Raw genomic sequence first — 23,495 nt, 5'->3', positions numbered from 1 at the left:
TGTTGTAGTCAAGTAGTGACTGCTGCCTACGGACATCAGTAAACAGCTTCAAACAGAACAATGTTCATAGATGCATTACCACTCCTGAGGACTTAGATGTTTTCCTCTTTTGTACATCAGCCAGCATTCATACCCACTAGCCGAAAAGCCAGAACTTCTTTATACTAGACAGGTATTATATAGTGGTGTCTCTTTCCAACCATACCAGTACCATACCTACCACCTTTCGATATTTTGAAGTTTGATGTTAACAAAATTTTTGATTAGATTTGAAACTTAGCTGAAGTAAGTTACAATAGGTATTGTCTAATTGCCACAAAGTAGTCTTTGTGTGTACATTAAGTATGTGTCTAGGAAGAGATTACTTAACATATGTTCCATCCCAGAAAATTCTCACTGGACCAGCCTCTAGTACCTAGGCCTCATTCCTTGGCAACTAGTACCTTACCCAAACATCTTCTTAATCACATGAGAGTAATTTTTGTTTATTTCAGCAATTTTGGGTTTCAATTCAGTTGCTTTTTGGAGGGCATTTTTTACTTTGTAGTGACATAGAAGTCGGTTTTATTTTTTTGTTAAAAAATATTTTTTTCACCCTTTTTAGTGATGATATGCTAACGTTTGTATTAATATTATGTAAAATTGTATAAAGGTGATCATGAATAAAGGTAAGGTCTGAATTCATACGGATTGGACCCACCCGCTCGCAGGGCGCTGCCGCGCCCTTCTCGCTTAGTTTTATATTGTCTTATATGTTCCAACCTAACCTAACCAATTCAATACGAAACACTATAGGCGAGGCTTTATGGGATACTAATTTTTGGCTAGGTTAGGTAGGAACAGATAAGTAAATAAATCAAACTAGGTGGTAAAACTCTACTAGTGTACCGGTCCAATTTACCTTAATTCAATAGTTAAGAAAAGAAAAAGGAGTTGAAGGTCAAATTTTTCATCATATGTCTCTGTCTAGCAACTTCATTACAACAAATGTATATTCTATATACTTTACATGGGAGGCACATCTGCATCATCAGGATTGAAGAATTGAAGGTCATATCTTCCATCATATGTCTCTACTCATGACCTCATCATATATTCGTAAGCTCCAAATGCCTAACTTGTATGATTGAGGCAGGAGGCACTTCTGCATTATCAGAGTTGAAGAGTAGAAGGTCAAATTTTCCATCATATATCTCTACCTATCAACCTTATTGAATATTCATAAGCATCAAATGGCTAACTAGTATGGTTGAGGCAGGAGGCACCTCTGCATTATCAGAGTTGAAGAGTAGGAGGTCAAATTTTCCATCATATATCTCAACTTATCGATTTTATAAATATCCATAAGTTCCAAATTCCTAACTTGTATGGTTGAGGCAGGAGGCACCTCTGCATTATCAGAGTTGAAGAGTAGAAGGTCAAATTTTCCATCATACATCTCAACTTATCGATTTTATAAATATCCATAAGTTCCAAATTCCTAACTTGTATGGTTGAGGCAGGAGGCACTTCTGCATTACCAGGGTTGAAGAGTTGAAGGTCAAATTTTCCATCATATCATGTTAACCTAAATACTCAATGTTAATTTTAAGTTTCATGAGAATTGAGTGGGTAGAAGGTAAGTTGTCATGAAATATGTAAAAAGCAGGGGTAGTGATGATGAGTTCCACCCCATAACTTAAATTCTAATCATCAGAGCATACTAATGGTAGGAAAGTACCGCAACGAAACTCCATTTCATATGAAAAAAAGAAAATTAAAATTGGTTAAGAAATACTCGACTTATTCAAGTTTATATGAAATCGGGTTTTTCCAATTTTCCGGGAAAACTGGCGGAAATTTTCAAATTTCCTCGAAATGGGACCCCCTGTGAAACTAGCCACATACAATGGTGTATGAATCATGTCGATCGGTCGCGGCATCGTGAAAAAATCGCCGAACAAACATAAAAAAAAAATATATATATATATATACGGTCGAATTGAGAAACCTCCTCCTTTTTTGAAGTCGGTTAAAAATAGAAAAGAAGTATTTTTACAATCGTTTAATAAAGTATTTTCTGGCTACTTAAATAAAATAATACGATTAGATACAAGTGACAATATAAGTGTATAGATTTTAATAATTATTTACTTTTATATGGTAAGTTTGAGGTGTTTTCTACAAAAGTGTTGAATATTAAAATATTATTATTATAAAATATTTTTTTTATTTTTCTACTAGTTTATTGTGAGCGTTTTTGAAACAGATACAATTAAACATGTTTTTGTCTATGAATTTAAAAGTATGTTTATTTTGATACATATTTCTTTATTTCTATGATATCACACGTAAATTAAACGTGATATTATTATTAAATGAATATTATTTATTTTATTTCTAACATACTACTAAGTGTTTGTGTTAAATATATTGGTATTTTCAATACCCCACTAATACATATGCAATACATTATATTTATGTTATTTTCAATACATTATTTTTATTAAGTGATTCACGTTATTTCATATTATTCAGATTTAAACACTACTTTGTTCTTCTATTTATATTAATTAGTACACAGATGTGGATAAATTAAAAATAATGAAAGAATTACTTTTGGTCCTTCAAGCCGGATATGAAGCAACCTAGGAAGCTTTTCATTTAATCCTAACAATTACTACAAACTAAGAAGTATAATGAATCTATTTCAGACCAATCTGCGCGGTTTGACATGTCTGTACCATATGTACCTACTTCCCTATCCATCTTACTGCTGAACACAGAACCCTGGTTGACATACAAATAAATAACTAATGAACTGCCTTTGACAACTAAATCTACAATATACCTAGCATTCAAAAAGCAATGATTATAAAGGAAATTGTGTAAACTACTAACAGATTTAATCAAAAAGTAAATTTAAAACTATGCTTGATAAATAATCTATTGGTTGTGGCGCTTGCAATATTTTCAATGATATTGTCTCATACCTTGCTATTAAAATATGTAATAGTAATAACCATATCATATGTGAAATCACTCAGATATTAAATGAATTAAAATAAACTTTATTACTAATTAAATGGAGATGATCATTTACTGATCTATTCACTTATCTTAAATATGTTTCAAGATAATATAGCTATATTCTATCATTACATATACATACAATATGAAAAAAATGTATAATGAACTGACAATACATTTGGATATATGTAAGCCACTAGTTACTCTAATATAGGATGCCAAATTATATGCATCTTATAAACTACTATAAATATAAGTTACAACTAAATAATTACTTTCTATGTAAAGCTGGTGCTTACTACATGGCTATATTTTACGAGAAATAATTGGTTACTGCAAACAGATTATTTTATAACAAAATCAAATAATGTGATAAAAAGCTGAGATTACAAGTGCACATCCAAATTTTCCAGGAAAAAATAACATTGAAAATTTTGTGGAAAGTATCAAAGCAGATTCGCACAATAATTATGATCTTTTTTCGCCATCAAATTCTGTCATAATTAGACTCAAGCCCCCAAACGAAAAACCACCAATTGTTAGAGAACTACACAACAACAATATAAACCATTAACATAGATTTGTCATTAACTCGCACTGCTTCACCAATTGGCAATACAATATGTAAGCCTCCATTTAAGGGGAGAGAATGCCTAGCAGAGGGGCATAGAATGAGTTACGACCAAAATAAAATTATGTTATGTCAGACCTTACAGACCACGAAAATGCAGATATTTTTACTAACAGATATTAATCAAATGTATATATATATATATATATATATATATATATTTATAATAATAACTAAATAAAACTATTGTGCTTTCACAGAAAGTAGAAGAAAACTGTAATGTCCATAGAAACAATATAAAATAAGTATAGCATGTTAGTTGCATATGTAACACATACTTATAAATAGGACAAGAGAAATTTAATGGCAAACAGCAACACATACAGACATACATTATGTTAGGTGTCCATACTTAGTTCTTTTTTTCTAAGTTTGTCGTTAGTCGTAACTGTTGTAGTCAAGTAGTGACTGCTGCCTACGGACATCAGTAAACAGCTTCAAACAGAACAATGTTCATAGATGCATTACCACTCCTGAGGACTTAGATGTTTTCCTCTTTTGTACATCAGCCAGCATTCATACCCACTAGCCGAAAAGCCAGAACTTCTTTATACTAGACAGGTATTATATAGTGGTGTCTCTTTCCAACCATACCAGTACCATACCTACCACCTTTCGATATTTTGAAGTTTGATGTTAACAAAATTTTTGATTAGATTTGAAACTTAGCTGAAGTAAGTTACAATAGGTATTGTCTAATTGCCACAAAGTAGTCTTTGTGTGTACATTAAGTATGTGTCTAGGAAGAGATTACTTAACATATGTTCCATCCCAGAAAATTCTCACTGGACCAGCCTCTAGTACCTAGGCCTCATTCCTTGGCAACTAGTACCTTACCCAAACATCTTCTTAATCACATGAGAGTAATTTTTGTTTATTTCAGCAATTTTGGGTTTCAATTCAGTTGCTTTTTGGAGGGCAGCTTTATTATTAGGGTCGATAGATAGTGCCCGTTGGATGTCGTCCCAGGCTTCCTCATACATGTTTAAATGCATGCATGCGACACCACGCCGGTACAATGCCTTAGTGTTCTGCAAGTCATATGTTAATGCCTGGGAGCACAGGTCCACTGTAGCCCTGTATTCACCATGTTGGAGCTGACAATGCGCCAAGTTGTTGTACAATTTTACCTGTGAACAAGAAGTAGTAAAATTTGGTAATAACAGGATTAAATACTACAAAGAAAGGTTGGAATCTATGGACCATGAATGAAGAGATTGTCTAGATGGTTGAATAGTCACTAGTCGGCCAAAACATCTTTTTTTTTTTTTTTTTTTTTATAATATAAGAGTAGCAGACGAGCATGCAGTCCACCTGATGGTAAGTGGCTACTGCCGCCCATGGACATCTGTAATCAACCCCAGATAGGATTAGATATTCCTACCTGAGGTCAGCCACAGATGCGCCGCTACCCCTGAGGACTAAGCTGGAACGCCTCGGAAAAGTCTGTCTCCCTTACCACACCCTTCAAACCGGAACACAGCAGCACTTAACACTGCTGTTATTAGGTAGAAATAGGTGTGACGGTGGTGCCGCCGGAGTCGAACCACAAAGGGTTCTACCACCTTTAAAAAAGTAAACCACCTATACATCAAGTAAAGAGAAAGCTTAAAATAAGCACAGTTGAGCATAGAAGTTAGAGGACCCATTTTTAGTGGATTAAATGAAATTAAAAATATTAACCCGTATCGCCATGAGGTCCTTGGCAGTTTCCAGAGGAATAGAAGTAGTGTCCATAGGATCTATGGCAATCACCATCTTCATGGCCTTGCCGAAGCGTCGGAAGGCGTCGAAGAGCCGCCCCTCGCGCACCAGCTCCACGCCGCGCTCCTTGTGGTGCACGGCGGCCTCGTACAGCCGCATCCAGCCCCAGTCGCTGATCAGCTGCTCCTCCGTCACTTCTTTCAGCTCTATCTTACAGCTTATTTCCTTGGCTAACCGCCCGCGCTTGTCTCTGTACACCATCCGCGCGGTACACACCTCGCCGCAACACATCTGCTGCAGAATCAACTCGAAGTCTTGATCGATGAAGAACTCCGTGTCCCCAATGATGACGTTGCCATCGAAGCCGCGCCCGAATACTCGACTCTCGGGCTCAATCTGGTCAGCACCCTCCTCGTTAACACAGGCGACTTCGCTCAGCGCAATCTTGCAACGCGCATCTTCGTACGGCACTAGCGAATAATCTCCCGGTGTTATCATTGTCTTGTAAAGGTCCCTGTCGGGCCGGGAATTTACGACAGTTTCCACATACATCTTTATTCTGCTTTTTTACTTTACTATGCAAATCTTTATAGAAAAATTTAATACGGAAATTCGAAAGAACTTTCGTGAAATCGTAATCGTAAATACGAATGCGAAATGACAATAAATGACAATGACACTAATCACTAAATTAATGACAGAATAGAATCGCGTTCCATTTCAATTTTATTGCAAAGATACATTACACCTAATATTGAATCATGTCATCCATTACATTACAATCAATAACTTATAATATATGATTTCATTAATAATGTTAATTTACAAAAAATAATTTATGAAGCTGACGCTGAAGAAAGACAATATTTATTTTTAAACAAATAGGCTGGCCAGGCTAGCTGGCAACATTGAAGAAATGAAAAGTAATTGTCAAATTGAACAAATGGTGCGACATTTAAATTTATTTTGATTTTTTACTTATATTTATAGAATATTTCAATACATTGTCATTATTACTTCGTATAAGCGCTATTCCCTCACTAAATACGTGTTTTACTAAAATGTGTATTGGAGAACAAAATTGTACATAATAAAAAATAAGACAGTAGTATTTGTGATAATATAACAACGGGGTTTTATTTGGAACTCTTGGAAAGTAAGCTTTAAATATAGTTACATTAAATAGTATTCAGTGTTTACTTACATAATAATATTAATCATACATTGTGATAAATTTAGAATATAACCTAAAACTGAATATTTATAATAACAGTATGGAAATTTGTCTAAGGTTTAGACAAATAAACAAAAATAAATTTGTTATGTACATTAATGTCAGTATAATATGAGTGCGGCCGCCTTGTTACCCATGATAATCATTTGGGTATCAAATTCAAAACTCACTAATAAATTTAAAACAATATATGATATACATAGAAAAACAGTAAGTAGTTATGAATAATTGTAAAAGTTGTAAAATTATGAAGTGGCGTAAGTGTAACATTATTTTAGTAAACCACTCATCATCATAGAACAAATATCTTTATAGAAGACTGAGATAATAATCAACCATGCAGTCCACCTGATGATTAGTGACCATTGCTGCCCATGGATATTTGTAACTACAAACTCTATATAGAACACAGTTTCTACCTGAAGCTGATCATAGAAAATTTTAACTATGTAATTTCAAATGGCCCGATATTTGAAGGGCCAAAAATTTAAACATGATGAATACATTTCATATTAATTTTCTTAATAGCTACATAATACCTGTTTCCAGATATAATGACATTGCTACTAAAGAGTGTGTGGAGGAATGTGCTCCGCAGCACGTCTCTCAGCACCTCGCATCTCAGATCTACCAGCTTATCATCTAGCAGTAAATATTATTTATCATTTACTTCATAATCTCATTGATTAAATATCCACAACTAAGAATGCAGCAGATTACTTTACGTTTGTGGTCTCTGCTGCACAATGGTATTTGTAACATCAATAGTTTTACCAAGATATTAGTATCTATGAAAGAAACATAAGCTGTTTATAATGATAATGCTTATGAGGTTACATCCAAGGTATATTGCAAAATAGTCCATGGCAAGAAGAGATCATGCACCAGGCTAATAAATTGTGCCTTGGAAATGAGCAACTTGATATAGGATATTTTACATTGCTGAAAACATTCACAACTTGTAGTGCCATCTCTCAGTATTGTGAAATCACTTGTTTCGAAGTATCTTCTTTCTTTTTACCATTATTTTAACCTAATCAAAGTAGGAGTTATGGTTTCACAACTGTTAAGGAGAATTCTGTCAATGATTAAAAGATATCTTCTTTATATAACACTCTTTATATATTATAATTTTTCAGTATCAGAAGTTACCAGAACAAGGTCACCAGATGCCATCATGACTAGCCTTAAAAGTGCTCCCAGTACTGCTGAAGTGCTGGCTACTGTGCAGACACACTTGCCTCTCATGACACATAGACACATGCTACAAGCACTAAGGGTGCTTTTCGAGCTGCAGAAGACCTGCAAGTATGTATATCTTGTACTAAGTTGCTAAATAGTGAGTATAAAAAAATATAGTTTAAATAAAGCTGGCTACTACTATCTGGAGATGTAAATAATGGATTTTTTTTGTATCAACTAATTAATAACTCAATCCAATTTTGTGGTATATCTTTCAGGCATGAACAAGGACCTGAAAAGCTAATAAAAGATCCAGCATTTGGGGTGCTTCTACAAAACTTTAAGAAACAGGCGCGATCACTAGATGTTAATGAAGCGATCGAAGCAACCAAAGTTCTATCATACCTACAAGTTCCCGTCGACTCTTTAATAGTCCAGACAATGCTTCAATTGATAAGATCGAATATTAATATGATAAACACTCGACAGATTATGTTTTTGGACTTTCTATTAGGACAATTTGATGGAAAAAACCATCTAGTTGATGCTCTCAAACTAGCTCTGCCTTTGGCGTTCCAAATCCATCTCCCTCTTGAATTGGATCATGAAGACTTGCCACTGTTAAGGGATATGCTGGCTTACTGTTGTTTGCACGATCTCCCAGACCGATGTATCAATAATGTGGTCACGGGTCTGCTTCTGCACGATCAAGCAATTGATGCACAAACCGCAAAGTCAATAATTTGGTCTCTGTGTCAAATTAATTGCACAGAAGAAGTGTATCCAACGAGGGTCCAGTTACTCCATATTTGCTGTGATATTTTGACGCAAAACATAGGTCAGTTGTCGTACGATGCGATACTGAGGACGGCAGCGAGGATAAAAGGTCGAGTGCTGGAGAAACATCCAGAATTTTATCATCAACAATTAATGGATGCCATTGCACAGTACATTGTGCAAAAAGACGTGGAATTCGAAAAGGGTTTGCTTGTCGCCAGGGTGCTATCCAGGATTGTAAGTAGAATCCACATTATTATGTTTGGTTGATTCGTATCCAATCTAACGAAGTTACAACATTTTATGTGCTAATCAATATTTCAATTATTTCAGGCACACACTCATCTAGGTCTGGTAGAGTACCTCTGTCAGCTTGCGGCTTCAAATCCGTCCACACTATCGAATGCTCGAACCAACATTCTCTTCGGCTTCATCAACTGCCTCTCCAATAATAACTTCACACCAGAGGCAGAGCAGTGGAGTGAAATCCGTAGACAAATCTCATTGAATCCCGTCTTGAAAGGAACCAGCGCAGCATTACCTTGGACAAAAGTTTGCTTGGAACTAGCCTCATTAGGCTATTATGAAGATATTTTACTGAAGAAAGTGTTTTCGAATGAATTCCTTGACGACTACCTCTCAGGGAAGAACAACTTGGATTATATTCAATTGTTGACTTTGTACCAAGCTGTGAAGACATTCCACAGTGACGAGTATAAATTACCTCCTGAAGTGTTGGAGAAGGCGAAGGCAGTGTACCCAATAAATGCGTTAACAGCGCAGGTTGAGGAATATATAGTCCGAGGACTGGGAAGCGCAGAGTATGTTGTGAGAAATGTGGTATTGCCTACAGGAATTGTCGTAGGTCAGATAATATTATTTTTATTCCTTTCTTTTATAGTAAAAGAATGAACTAATTAATAATAGTGTCGATCTTAATTTATGCATGATGTTATACAATAAGTGAATAAGTTCAACGTGTGGTAAGGTACACACCTTACAAAAATATATTTTTTTTTTTTTCAGATAATCTAGTGTCTCTGAAAAATAGCTATCCAGTGAAGCTACCTAAATTAAGCTCCAATACAAAAATACCAATAGAAAACCTGAACATACCGGAAGGATCACTTGTGTATGTTTGTTCTTCTGTTCTTTAGTAAAATAGAAAGTCTGGTCCTTCGAGCCGGATACCTTATAAATTCATATAGCTGCATACTTGAAATATTTCTTACGTTTTTTTTAATGTTATTTTATTTTCTTTTTTTTATAGAATATGCGTTATGAACTTCAATCAAGGCTGTTTTTCAATGAACAGCAACCGACTACGAGGCACGTTTAGGCTCGTTTTAGACATTCTAGAGAAGCAAGGTTACGCCACAGTGCCCGTCAATATCCACGAGTGGCTACATGCACCTGCGCATGAGAAGACGCCATACTTGATGCGAGAAATCGGTTACCGATGTGGAGAAAGTGGCATGAAGCTATCAGTTACTTGATAAAAATATGCCAGCGTCATGTGATATAGAAATATAATTATTTGATATTTGAATGTAAGACAAATTCTAGTGTAATAAATAATGTCATTATGTTTTATGTATTTTTGTTAATCGCGCAGTTCATGGAACAGTTTTGTATTTTGCCCACGGGTACATAACTGCGTTAGTGTGCCCTTACCTTACGGAGTATATGCTAAGTAAACCTGCGTGCAACAACTTCAGAGCGGACTAGCAGTTTGGCGCAGACTACAAGAAATTTTGCCATTTCCATAGGATTATTTTTATCTCGCTTTGGCTGACTTAATTCAAATATTCATAAATACTCCCCATTAGAGGTCACTAGTGTTGTCGCTAGAGATACCGTTCCGTTGTAGGAGAAGTTTATATATTAAGGTAACGTCATTTGCCTTAAATGTTATATTGACATTGACATAATTTTAATCAAAACAAAAAGCTGTTATTGTTTACAAATTATAATTATTTATATTTTGTTTCCGACTGAATGTTATCTACTCTGGACATACTGATAACTTATTATCGTAAAGGAAATTATTAAACCGATTCCTAAACCTATAAATTGAAGCTAATGCATTAGAAATGAGATATAAAAGTATGGTATTAAATTCAAAATGTATTTTGTTAGTGTTGTGCTCAATGGTACTCTCGGAATGTAAATACGGGTATGTGACTTGGGAGTGCGGTAAGGCGGTGGGCTATACCACCGACCACCAAGCGGATATACCTAGGCTGCACGTCGCTAAGGCCACTTATAGCAACGAGATCAATAAGACCGGGTAAGTTACATTCGAACACTATAATCTATAAATAGTAATGAAATTAGTCACATCAACACTGATTTTGATGTTTAAGATTGTGCTAACGTGCTAAATGTTTGATGTATTATCATACGAACTAATCTATTACTGGGCTTGTGCTTAGAAATTGGATATAAAAAAGAATAATTACTCTCTGCAACTCTACTCAATTCAACAACTGCAAGCATGCTTTACCATATTGAATTTTTTAGCCCATGCTACACTGTTTTTTCTGTATCCCTGTATAAAAAATTCTATACTAAAACTTAGAAATTCTCTACTGGGGTTTTATATACCTTCTGAAGTACAGAAACTCTATGAAATTTCACAATATACTCAGGCAAGGCAATGTATGATTTTCCTGACAGCCATATTAAATGTAAATTATTATTACCCATAGTTGGGCATACTTGGAGGTGCACACCTCAGCAGACTCCAGTGATGAGCAGCAAGCATACGCAGCGGGTTACCTGGAGGGCTTCCTCACTCGGGACCTCATCTGGATGCACTGGCAGAACATGCTTAAAGGGTCTGTTTTGTTTTCCAATTTGTAGTATAATGATTTGTTCTTTTTTTATAATGGTCATCGTAGAATTTTATAACTTTAATAAAAATTATGATTATTACAAAATTAATTCACAACTCATCCATCATTTTAATAAAATTACAAATTGTTGGTCTATTTTTTAATTGCACTATTATCCTCACATATTAAACTTCAAGAATGCAAAACACTTGAAATAAAAAAAAATTAAATAATGAATTTACCACAATTAATGAATCATATAATAGACTAATGATATCTTACAGGTACTGCTATAATAAGACGGAGATATGTGGGCTCATTGAGGAGTTTGTGGACACAAATGAAGACTACATTGCCACCATGATCCGTGAGAACCCTATAGACCCATACTGGTATCAGGTAAGGAAATGTAAGGCTCTCTACAATTTTTTTACTCATAGCAAGTATTTGTTTCACTTTACATGAGTAAATCTGTTCTACCCTTACCTTTTGAAGGTGGTAAAATACTTTGTGGTTCGACTCCGGCACCACACCTATTTCTGCCTCATAACAGCAGTGTTAAGCGCTGCTGTGATCTGATTTGAAGGATATGGTAAGGGAGTCATACTTTTCCGAGGCGTTCCAGCTTAGTCTACTGGGGTAGAAGTGGCCGACCTCCAGTAGGAATATCTAATCCTATCTTGGATAGGTTACAGATGTCTGCATACTCGTCTGCTACTCCTATTATAAAAAAAAAACCTTTGTAACCAGTATGGCAATGGGGATTTAAGACAAAAATCTATGCTCATTGTATGATCAATTCCTGGTGATTATTGCCATTATTTCCTATCTCAATTTGTTTGATATATTTCATTAAGATGTGTTTCATTCATATTCTAGATAAAGCTGTATTACATCCAGATAGAGGGGCTGGCTGTTGGATACAACCACGCTACTACCGACGCGTATCAGTGGCTAACTGTTCGTGACATTATGTAAGAATTTAATTTCCTTTTTTATTGAAGAAATCATTAACATTAGAGCTCTAGTACTTTCGATTACTTGGTGCCTTTTGTGAAAAAAAGAATTTGTCGACATATAAATTACTTTCATATTTTATTAAAACTTCATATTTACTAAAAAATACTGAATTGAACTCGTTATGATATGCAAGTCCAAATACAATCCCGAAAATATCTATGACATAATAAATTATAGGTATAAAATAAATTGCAAATACAATGTAACATGTATTAAAGTGGTGGTGAAGTAAAAAAATCCTTTTCCAACATAAAACTGTGACAACTATCTGCTGTGAATATTTTTATAATATAGGAGTGGCAGACGAACATGCAGTTCACCTGGTGTTAAGTGCCTGCTGCCGTCCATGGATAGATCTGTAATCAACCCCAGATAGAATTCGATATTCCTACCTGAGGTCAGCCACAGATGCGCCGCTACCCCTGAGGATTAAGCTGGAACGCCTCGAAATAATGTGTCTCCTTTATCACACCCTTCAATACAGAACACATCAGCGCTTAACACTGCTGTTATGAGGCAGAAATAGGTGTCGCGGTGGTGCCGCCGGAGTCGAACCACAAAAGGTTCTACCACCTTTAAATTATTTGTAATATTTTCTGAATATTCTGCTCCAAAGAACTATGTGAAGTCAAGGACTGTCGTGTTTACACATGTACAACTACAGATGTTATTATAACATTGTGGATGCAGCTGGATCAACATGCTGGGCGACCTGGACGACCTGGCGATGGCGGTGTCGATGCCGCCGGAGGTGCCGGACGGGCTGCTGTTCGGCGAACGCTGCAGCGGGCTCGTCAAGCTGCTACCAGACCTCTCTAACTTGTACACCTCGCAGGTTACTTGGAACAGGTAATTATCAAAATTTTAACAAAAAATACAACCGACTGTCACTACAAAGTAAAAAATAATTGTTATAAATGTTACTTCAGTACACGTTTCTCAAGTCGGCGCTAAATATATTTCGTTGGATAACGGCGTGAATAGCGTGTCCAATATGAGCGTATTTGAAAGTTCCCCTCGATTTTTCTGGTCTGCCGTCATCAGATCCTGATTTCCAAATCCAAATATCTTCTTTCCAACAAAAAAAATCAAAATAGATTCATAAACGACGAACCCGAACAAACATAAAAATACATATATAAGATCGATAAACCTCCGTTTTTGAAGTCTGTTAAAAATCAAAAATATATTTATTGCGGTCTACAAAATGGGTTATTCAACAAACAATGATTAGAGCCAGAGTGGCTTCGCTCTTCCTTATATTACCTTACTGCCTTTTACCCGCGGCTTCGCTGGCATTCAGTTTTTTATCTATACCTAAGGAACAGTACTTTTTTGTGATAAAAGGTGACCCTATGTCCTTTCTGAATCCCTGACAACGTGTGTATTTCTCGGTAATGCAGTTAAGGCGTGAAGGTAGCTAACAAACAAACAAGCTATTATATTAGTTAGGAATTTCTTGCTGAGATAACAAAACACCTCCATAACGAAACACCTTGTAAAGTGGTGGTAGTTGTATTGATATTCAAAAAGTGCTCTGGAAAGGACTTATTTTGAATAAAAAAATGATTTGATAGTGGAAAGCATTGAAATTTGAGTGGTAGGACACCACCGCACTTATTTCTTATTTCCTTCGTAAAACTGAACACACATATACGAGGTGTTCATAGTAGGAGCTGACCAAAAGATCTTTGGGAACCACTGTACTAGCAATGGACATAATTAATTTAAAAAGAAATGTATGTTACCTTTTCCAGTTATCAGTCCATGCTTCGTTTTCAGAAGATGTATGTTCTGAACTATAAGGTGTCGCTACAAAGTAATGAAATGATTCCCGGCCGCAAGATGTCGTTCACCTCGTATCCAGCTTTTGTACAAGTTAGTTGTAATATTATATAACATTTATATGTCTTACTTCTGAATTTGTTTGTAAAACTGTAAGGTTGATTATAATAATGATTTAGTCCTAAGTATATTATGATATTTATTACCATTATATCAATATTTAAATTTTATTTTAATACTTATACTTGAATATTTGAATACCCTTGATATCGTAATTAATTAGCCACTTCTAGATATAATTATATATTTTTCTTGTAAATATAAGTTATTTTCCAATACTTCCATGGTTAATCCGTGTTTTGTCAGCTTTAAACAGATTCTTAATATCAAGGTAGCATTTAAGAAACTAGTTATATATTTTAAGTAATACGTTTATCATGACAACTTAGAGAAACACACATGCATACTATTTTCATACATTTATTTCATTCCTCTTTAAATGAAGAAAATAAAGTTTTTCTTTTGCCACTCGCCACATATACGAATAGACGCGCCAAACTGCTAGTCCGCTCTGAAGTTGTTGTGAGTAGGTGTGGTCATACAATTTGCTATGGCGACGCGATTCATTTCTATATTCAGAGCGGACTAGCAGTTTTACGCGGACTATACATGAAGTGACGTCTTGCAGTCCACAGACGACTTCTATATAATATCGTCGGGGCTGGTGGCCGCGGAGACCACCATCGGCAACAGCAACCGCACGCTCTACCAGTTCATCAAGCCGCAGGGGCAGGTCAGTTGCACTCCGCTCATCATTATCAACCCGTTACTGTCCCACTGCTGGGCACGGGTCTCCTCTCATAATTAGAACGATTAGACCATAGTCCACCGCGCTGGCCAAGTGCGTATTGGCAGACTTCACATACCTTTGATATTTTTTTTTTATAAATCTCTCCGTTATGCAGGTTTCCTCACGATGTTTTCCTTCACCGTGTAAGCAAGTGATAATTAATTTCTAATACGCACATAATTTTGAAAAATCGGAGGTGCGTGCCTCGGACCCTTCGATCGAGAGGCCGAGTTTCTTAACCACTAGGCTTTCATTGCAATGCACTGTATTATTTAAATTCTACTTCACCGTCACCTCCTATTGAATTGGGAGTTTTATCTTAGAACGCTCCTCTAGTAGACAAGTGATATTAAAACAATTCAGCATTAGGCTCCGTTTATATCAACAAATATTGTCACATGTCACAAGCCAGGGCATATAAAATATTGCATTGACAAGGTCTTCAATTCATCGCCAGTGGAGACACCTGTCAAATACTTCCATACTTTTTTTTTTGGAAAATGGTCCTTGGCGATATATCAATGGTATCCCGGTGAGGTCATTATCATACGAGCCTCATTATCATAATCGCTGGTAAAATTCAAAAGAGATTTTAGGTAGAAAAAGTGTGTATCCTTATAAATAGTTAATGGAATTGACATTTGGATTAAAAAATACAGATATTGGAGTATGCGCGGGCCATGGTGGCCAACCGGCTGGCGAGGTCAGGCCAGGAGTGGGTGGAGATCTTCCGCAAACACAACAGCGGCACCTACAACAACCAGTGGTGAGCTATTTGGGATTTTTACTCCAGGTCGATTGTTACATATTGACCACTTCTAATTATTTTGTTTTAAATTCTTGTTCAAATTTATAACCCTTCCTCTATATATTTTTCCTATTATCAAATATTGCTTTACTTTCTATCTACACAATCGTACAAAATAAATGAGTCGTAAAAAAGCATTATTTAAAGGCTTCACATTTTATTCCAAATTGATCATCGCCTAATATGTTATAATTGGCGAATGATTCCAGAAACTTTTGGTGTCAGACCGATATCATGACGGCATCACCTCATCTTTCGAGGGTCGTCAGCATTATCATCATGATTTGTGTTGCATTATATGTGAGGTTATATTTGATATTGTAAAAATGTGTTTTTTTTTAAAAGATGTGTGTTATGGAGTTTCTTTCGCCGCTTCTTCTCCATAACGAAACACCTTGTGAAGTGGCGGTAGTTGTATTGTGTACATTCGAAAAGTGTTCTGTAAAGAACCTATTTTGTATAACAAAAATTTTTGATTTGATTTGTGTTTATCAGGTACATAGTGGATTACAATAAGTTCGAAGCGCGCACCGCCAAGAACCCAGGGTCAGTGCAGCCTGGCCTGCTGTGGGTGGTGGAACAGCTGCCAGGGTACACGGAGGCGGCTGACTTGTAAGATGTGTTACATCCTCCTTGTATGCTTCACGAAGGTTCAACCCTTCAGGGTTCAATTAACACGGCACCATCGTAAATAGAAAAAGTCGGTTAAAATACATACAGCCGAACATACAACCTCCTTCTTTTCGAAGTAGGTTAAATAGTAGCGTTATGTGGTAAGAAAGACCTTTACAGGCAATATTTCGACTTAAACTTCAGGTGTAGTAACGTATCTATCGCTAACCTCAATAGAATTTATACTGTTTGGAATTTATTACAGATTACGTTTTTTTTTATTTTTTTTTATACTAACCTAACGATTAGACAGACATGCTACCTGATGGAAAGTAGTCAACGCCGCCTATGGACATTTGCAACACCAGAGGAGTCGCCAATGCATCGCCGGCTTTGTATGTGAGCTCTTTTTGCACCTTTTTTGAAGAGCCCCATACCATAGCGCTCCGGGAATACCTCAGGAGGAAGCTCATTCCATCTGACACGTCCGCGGCAAGAACGTCCGTGCAAACCGAACCGTGGAGGACCGCCACGAGTCCAGTTGGTGTGGATGGAACTTCATCCTTCGGCGAGTGGTGCGATGGAGGAATGGTGACGTACGCACCAGGTCAAATAGTTCATCGGAACACCCACCATTGTAAAGCCGGTTTACCATCATATGAACTGTTCTAAAATGTTTATGAGAAATTAGTAGATAATTTAATTTAAAAAATCTAAAATAACAACTTTAAATTACCCGCGCTTATATAATATATAGAGGACGATCAGGTGTGAATATAAACTGGCCATTTCTATTCACCCCTGATCTTCAACAACAAGAACTATACCACATTTCGCCAACAGAACCGAGGATCTCCAGCGCACCAGCTACTTCCCGTCGTACAATATCGCGCGGTTCCCCGCCGTGTTCAACCTGAGCGGTGGTAACGAGCGGATCGCCACCTTCGGCGACTGGTTCGGATACGATACCAACCCGCGCGCTAAGATCTTCCAGAAGAGACAGGTGAAACAAGGGGGGACTATGTTAACTGCTCTATGATATTATTCAGTATTATGATTCAGTATTAAACTATGTGGAAATGGTCACGTGGTAGGTCGTCGTCAAACTTTTTCTATTCTTATTCTGGGCACGCGTGTCCTCTCTAAAAGAGAAAGATTAGGCCGTAGCGCGTAGTCTACCGCGCTGGCTAAATGCATACTTGTAGATGTCACATACCTTTTCAAGAAAAATAAAGAATAAATAATTATGATAAATTCAGACAATAATTGAACTTTTTTTAGATCTTTCAGGTGTGCACATTTCCTCGCTATGTTTTCCTTGACCTCGCTAGGCGGGACAATTAATAGTGTGCCAGACATAAATAACAAGTTATCTCTGCATTTAAGTGACAAATATTCATGATGCGCCGTTTATTATACTAAAATTGTTATATTGGAAGTAATGTTTTTAAAACAATAAAAATAATTCAAAAATCTACTTATACAATAAATTACAAGCAGCAATTTAATATGTAGTCCACTATAAAATCAGAAACACGGCGTCTATTATAATTAAACCCTCCACCCATACCCCAAAGTCAGAAACAAGTTATAACACAATACACTTACACACAATATTCTTACCACTAATGAAACATAATATTAAATTTATACATATTCTAACCACTATTGTAATAAAATACAATATTAAATTTGTCTTTAGGCTAACCACTATTGTAATAAAATACATAATGAGATTTGTTTGCAGGCGGGCATAAGGAACATCCGCGACATGTTCCTGACGCTGCGCTACAACGACTTCAAGCACGACCCGCTGGCGCGCTGCGCCTGCGCGCCGCCCTACAGCGCCTGCAACGCCATCGCCGCACGGAACGACCTCAACCCCGCTAACGGTTATCTTTACATATATATGTATCTTATGTGCGCGTGTATGTCACTGAACTCCTCCTAAACGATTGGACTGATTGTGATGAAATTTGTTGTGTGTGTTCAAGGGGACTTGAGAATGGTTTAGATTCACAATTTAGTCCAATTTGGAAAAGGTTTTTTTAATTAATTTTTAATTCGTAAGTAGTTATAGAATCGGAAACTATGCATTTGATGAAGTGATGATCTTTAGCAAAATTGTTGTCCAAGAGCCCACGAGGGTTTGGGAGTTGGTAAGACCAATTTTCGACAGATGGCACTGTCAATCCTATGCAGGTACAAATTTTGCCGTTTTATGTATGTCATATTATTTCTTTAAAATGCGGGCGAAGCCACGGGCACCACTAGTAAATTATATATTAACACGTATAATCGGAGTATAGTTTGACAAACTGTCAAAGAGATATGTTAAGATTAGATCATGCATGATTATTCCAATGCTTGAATATACGCAACATGTTTAGAATACTAAGACCACATAATTCGGGATTCTTGCGGTGTCCTCTCTTGACGAGTTGCAGAAAGAAGTGCTCTCATTAATACACGGCGTTTAGCGCCCGGAGGTAGTGATAATAGACAACTCACGATATAAGTCACGCATATAAAAAAATAAAAATGTTTCATTAATTAAAGTAGTTACAATTGTAAAAACAAGGCGCAAGGGCCCCCGTACTGGGTTGGTAGCTCGTGTTACTGGGTTTAGAGAAAGCTACTAAAATGTATTTGGAATATTATTTCCCGGCAGGTACATACCCATTCCGTGCGTTAGGGCACCGCAGCCACGGCGCCACGGACGCGAAGACCACGAGCGCCACGCTGCGCCACTCCTACCGCTTCCTGACCGTCGCCGGGCCCCCGCACAATCTCTCCCGTGGGATACCACCATTCGCGTAAGAATACTATATTATTATCATCCACCCGTTATTGTCCCAATGAAAGTCTCCTCTTACAATAAAAAGGTTTTAGGCATAGTTCACCACGGCAGAGTGCGGATTAGTAAATAAGTATTACATTTTGTACAAGATCAAAACAGAAATGTATATGTACTCATTTCGATACAGAATAAAATCTAAAATGTCCGAATTATATCTACCTCTCTTTCCTTAACTAATGTCTGAGCGAGACACTTGTGAAAAGCTTCCTTTATTGAAATAAATAACAATAAATATGGTGCAACACAATAAAAACTATATGATGTACATTGAGTACACTATATGTAGATATGTCCACTGTTGTCTCAAAGTGTCTTATTCATGATGTTTGTCACGATTATTAAATCCATATAATTTCCCTATTTTATTTATTTTGTCTTTTATAAGGTGGAGCGAGTTCGACTTGGGGCCCCATATTTCGCACATCGGCCATCCCGATATCTGGATATTCTCTCCCGAAGTCCACAACTGGGAATGGGGAATGGAGTAGGGAACAGTGGAATAGTGAATAATTGTATATACGTAAGAAGATCAAATACTCAGATACAGATACGTAGTTAATCTTTCTTTAGTTAAATGAGGCTGTTTTATATTATAATGTTAGGTGTGAGGTGTCTAATGTGAAATAAGCTATAGGACTAGAAGACGAATTTTCAACAGTGTTGAATAAAAAAGAAATTATAAATTCCTGACTCCAAACTAAGAAATATATTTCGCAAACGAATTGTACAATTTTAATTTATCTATTTAAAAAATATCACTACTTATACTTTTTTAGATTTAATTCGCTAATCACGAATTTATGTTAAAAATCTCAAAACAGATAGTAGTCTAGTCACTACCATGTTCTGAAATAAAACACGGTCTCATATTTTTGTAGGTATATTGATCTAATTTTATACATTTACATTTGATAATAAATACATCTTGTTTTCTTACTTATTTAGTTTTATTTTAACATTGATAAAGAAAGCGGGTATAATTTATACCAAATATATTTAAACAGGTATACAGGGAGTAATAAAATAACACAAAAACTAAAAATGGACTTAATTATATTGTAAAGAGAGAGATTATGGAATCTACTAACATCTAACATTTCAACTCACTATGTTAACAACATCATTGAATAATCATACAATCTATGTCTGATTTACATAGAATAAATATCATATACATTTTACCAATATACTACCATAATAAAGCAAGAATCACTAGAGAAAGCAGGAGTTAAAACCACGCCACCAATTTAACTTTTCATTGGAATCTGAATGAGTATTTTTATTGCCTTTCTTATTAATTTATATAGTAATAGTGTAACAATAATTATTCGTTTATGGTTTAATTAAGGTTAAGAATGGTGATAAGGCAATTTCTTAAATGTTTTATTAAACATTGATAAATATGTAAGCAACTACTTTAAATATACATTTTGACAGACATACTAGAACATATATTGTTATAATATTTGAAGCCCTTACTGCAGAAATATATGTCTAATTACATAATTCTGAATAAATAGTATCAAATTCCCATGCCTTCAACCTGTAGTACATGCAAATACACTCATGACATGATCCAACATAACATTCACGAAAATAGCTACAACTCTATATAACATACAATTTATCTTATACAAAGAACTAGTAACCTATACTTTAACTAAATATTTGGAGATTGAATAATCCTCATGAAGGAGCCAGTTTTACCGCAAATGAGTAACAATTCTTGGTGTTACTCAAAGTGTTAACTTATTTTTATACAATACAGATATTAAATAACTTGCAGGACACTGGTGTAAAGTGGGCACTGCAGCCAATAGACATCTGTAATCCACTACAAATATAATAGAACTCTACACACCATACCTGAAGGCAACCACAGATGTGGTTGGAATGTTTACTGTAACTTTATCTGTGCATATAAGTTAGCTTAATAATCAAATTATTAAAGATCAACATTTCTGCCTACTAGACTTGTCAAACTTAGAGAAAACATTGGATAGATTGATTATTAAAAATGGGTGTAAGTCAACAAAATTAACAACAAAACATACTACAGCTCAGAGTTTAACCACCCCAGTATTATATGATGATGCCTCATTTGCGGTTACCAAGTTGGAAATATACACAATAACATAATCAGTTACTTGGAATAAACATCTACTCTAAGGAGTTGAGCATGAGTAGCTGCTTCAGCACCTTGGTCTGTGAGGTCTCCCTGATCTCACCTGCCAGGAACATCTCATCTACAACTGTGTATACCTGCAAAATAGAAAAAAATAGGATTAGTCACTTCCTTTTATAAAAGACTTCCATTTAAATTATTTTTGTTTTCTTAAATTGCAACATTTTATTTAAATCTAGATAATAACATCATGTTATCGTGTCAAATTTGTTTTAATGTGAAAGGTTCCAATAAAGTTTACTCTGTTGTAATATGTCCAACCATTTTAAAACAGAGTTTAGACACTTTAGACTCTGCTAACAAGATAACTAAAGTATCATATCAATCATACATTTTGTCAATTAAAATCAGGCACATATGTATTTGAAGTTGTACCTTATAAAGTTAAAGATAACATTTTTTACCTTATAACTACTATATTCCACTTTTCAGGGCACACCATATTTGCATAAATGTTTACAGTAGAGAAGCTTTACCTTATAAAAATTGAAGACAAGGTCCAGCTCGCACACATTGTGGAAGTACTCATTGAGGACCTCTACAAAGTTATGGATGGCCTCCAGGTAGCATAGGTTGTTGTCATTCACGTCCACACAGATACAGAAGTAGAGACCTGCATATCTTCTGTACACTATCTTGAAATTTCTGAACTGCAACACATAAATTTCAAAATTCATAATCATAGTTTTTAGTACTAAATTAAGTGTGACTAGTAACTTTTTTTTTTTTTTTTTTTTTTTTATAATATAAGGGTAGCAGACGAGCATGCAGTCCACCTGATGGTAAGTGGCTACTGCCGCCCATGGACATCTGTAATCAACCTCAGATAGGATTAGATACTCTTACCCGAGGTCGGCCACAGATGCGCCGCTACCCCTGAGGACTAAGCTGGAACGCCTCGGAAAAGTCTGTCTCCCTTACCACACCCTTCAAACCGGAACACAGCAGCGCCTAACACTGCTGTTATTAGGTAGAAATAGGTGTGGCGGTGGTGCCGCCGGAGTCGAACCACAAAGGGTTCTACCACCTTCATTATCAGATAGTGGAATAATATAGAGGGTGTTTTTTTTTCAAAATGAACTCCTTCGATTCCCGGCTAGGGAAAAAGATATTTTAAAAAACTAATGATGCAGTTTTAGTTTTTATCAAAATCGGCCTCTTAACTCCTCTCAGCATTTTTCGCTAATCCTTATAGTTTCGGATTTGGCCCTGAAGGCCCGTTTTAAAAATTCAGCCTGTATATAATAAGATGAATTATATTATCATTATACTTGCACTATCCTTTAACACAACGTACAGATCTTAACAAACACAAGTGTGCGTTGAAAAAATTGCTAGTCAAGATAGAGTTACAAAAATCCGGTGTCTATTATTTCGAATGTCGAATATACTCACCTCCACGAAGTTGGTGTGTTTCGCGTCTCTCACGGTAACGACAGCATGCACCTCCTCGATCAGCTTTTGCTTCTCGTCATCATCGAAGTTCATGTACCATTTCGCCAGCCGAGTCTTGCCCGCACGGTTTTGAATCAAAATGAACCGGATCTACGCAATATACAGGGGTATTATGGGAAAGATTCAAAAGCATAGTTATATAAAGTAATTCCTTACACTTACCATTGTGATTAAATAAGGGTATTTTCCACAATTTTATTAAAACTTAATGATAACGCCCCCTTCTATTTGATTCAACTTCAATTGAATAAATTTTAATTTCAGAAATTGACACTAATGACATTGACAACCTAGTGGTGTGGCACATTCATTCAATTTACCTACTCAACGTCAATAGTTTAATAAGGTCACAATCACACAGTACTTACTACATTGACGTAATACTGATTTTAATGCATTGTGTATTGTCAGTATTTCATGAACATATTCATTGTTCTTTTTTTGTGAACAGAGAAAATGCCAATATTCTATAGTTTGAATTAATGAACATTTGGATTTATTTATAGAAATAGTTAAAATTACATAAAAGTACTTAAACAGGTAAAA

At 35.8% G+C, this 23,495-nt stretch overlaps 3 protein-coding genes across 6 annotated transcripts; 1 reads left to right on the top strand and 2 right to left on the bottom strand.

Moving 5' to 3' along the window:
• Positions 1–2,029: 2,029 nt before the first annotated feature.
• On the bottom strand, positions 2,030–6,008 carry LOC140742599 (uncharacterized). Its single transcript, XM_073073517.1, has 2 exons — positions 5,324–6,008; positions 2,030–4,770 (listed from the first exon to the last, which is right to left on the bottom strand). Exons 1-2 carry the CDS (start codon positions 5,894–5,896, stop codon positions 4,474–4,476), a joined length of 870 nt encoding a protein of 289 aa, XP_072929618.1. The 5' UTR covers positions 5,897–6,008; the 3' UTR covers positions 2,030–4,473.
• A 245-nt stretch (positions 6,009–6,253) lies between these two features.
• On the top strand, positions 6,254–20,245 carry LOC140742596 (putative phospholipase B-like 2). 4 transcript variants are annotated; one of them, XM_073073514.1, is made up of 14 exons: positions 9,564–9,669; positions 10,677–10,827; positions 11,249–11,377; positions 11,659–11,773; positions 12,254–12,348; positions 13,085–13,243; positions 14,152–14,272; positions 14,868–14,972; positions 15,689–15,795; positions 16,333–16,449; positions 17,293–17,452; positions 18,197–18,341; positions 19,121–19,265; positions 19,695–20,245. In XM_073073514.1, the coding sequence occupies exons 2-14, from the start codon at positions 10,688–10,690 to the stop codon at positions 19,795–19,797; spliced, it is 1,641 nt and encodes a 546-aa protein (XP_072929615.1). In that variant the 5' UTR covers positions 9,564–9,669; positions 10,677–10,687; the 3' UTR covers positions 19,798–20,245. The 4 variants fall into 4 exon arrangements, with proteins under 4 accessions (XP_072929613.1, XP_072929612.1, XP_072929615.1 ...); XM_073073513.1 differs by lacking the exon at positions 9,564–9,669 and having other exon boundaries at positions 10,462–10,827; XM_073073512.1 differs by lacking the exons at positions 10,677–10,827; positions 11,249–11,377; positions 11,659–11,773; ... (8 more) ...; positions 19,121–19,265; positions 19,695–20,245 and adding exons at positions 6,254–6,290; positions 7,128–7,226; positions 7,718–7,886; ... (1 more) ...; positions 8,871–9,402; positions 9,808–10,130.
• AP-2sigma (adaptor protein complex 2, sigma subunit) lies at positions 20,174–23,272 on the bottom strand. Its single transcript, XM_073073516.1, has 4 exons — positions 23,112–23,272; positions 22,890–23,039; positions 21,971–22,144; positions 20,174–21,571 (listed from the first exon to the last, which is right to left on the bottom strand). The coding sequence occupies exons 1-4, from the start codon at positions 23,112–23,114 to the stop codon at positions 21,470–21,472; spliced, it is 429 nt and encodes a 142-aa protein (XP_072929617.1). The 5' UTR covers positions 23,115–23,272; the 3' UTR covers positions 20,174–21,469.
• Between the last annotated feature and the right edge of the window lie 223 nt (positions 23,273–23,495).

This window comes from Epargyreus clarus, unplaced genomic scaffold (genome assembly GCF_041222505.1).
Source record: "Epargyreus clarus isolate Ecla_fem2 unplaced genomic scaffold, WU_Ecla_fem_2.2 ptg000006l, whole genome shotgun sequence".
NCBI lineage: Eukaryota > Metazoa > Arthropoda > Insecta > Lepidoptera > Hesperiidae > Epargyreus > Epargyreus clarus.
Note: the sequence above shows the minus strand (reverse complement) of the source record. Positions and strands in the feature narration are given on the sequence as shown.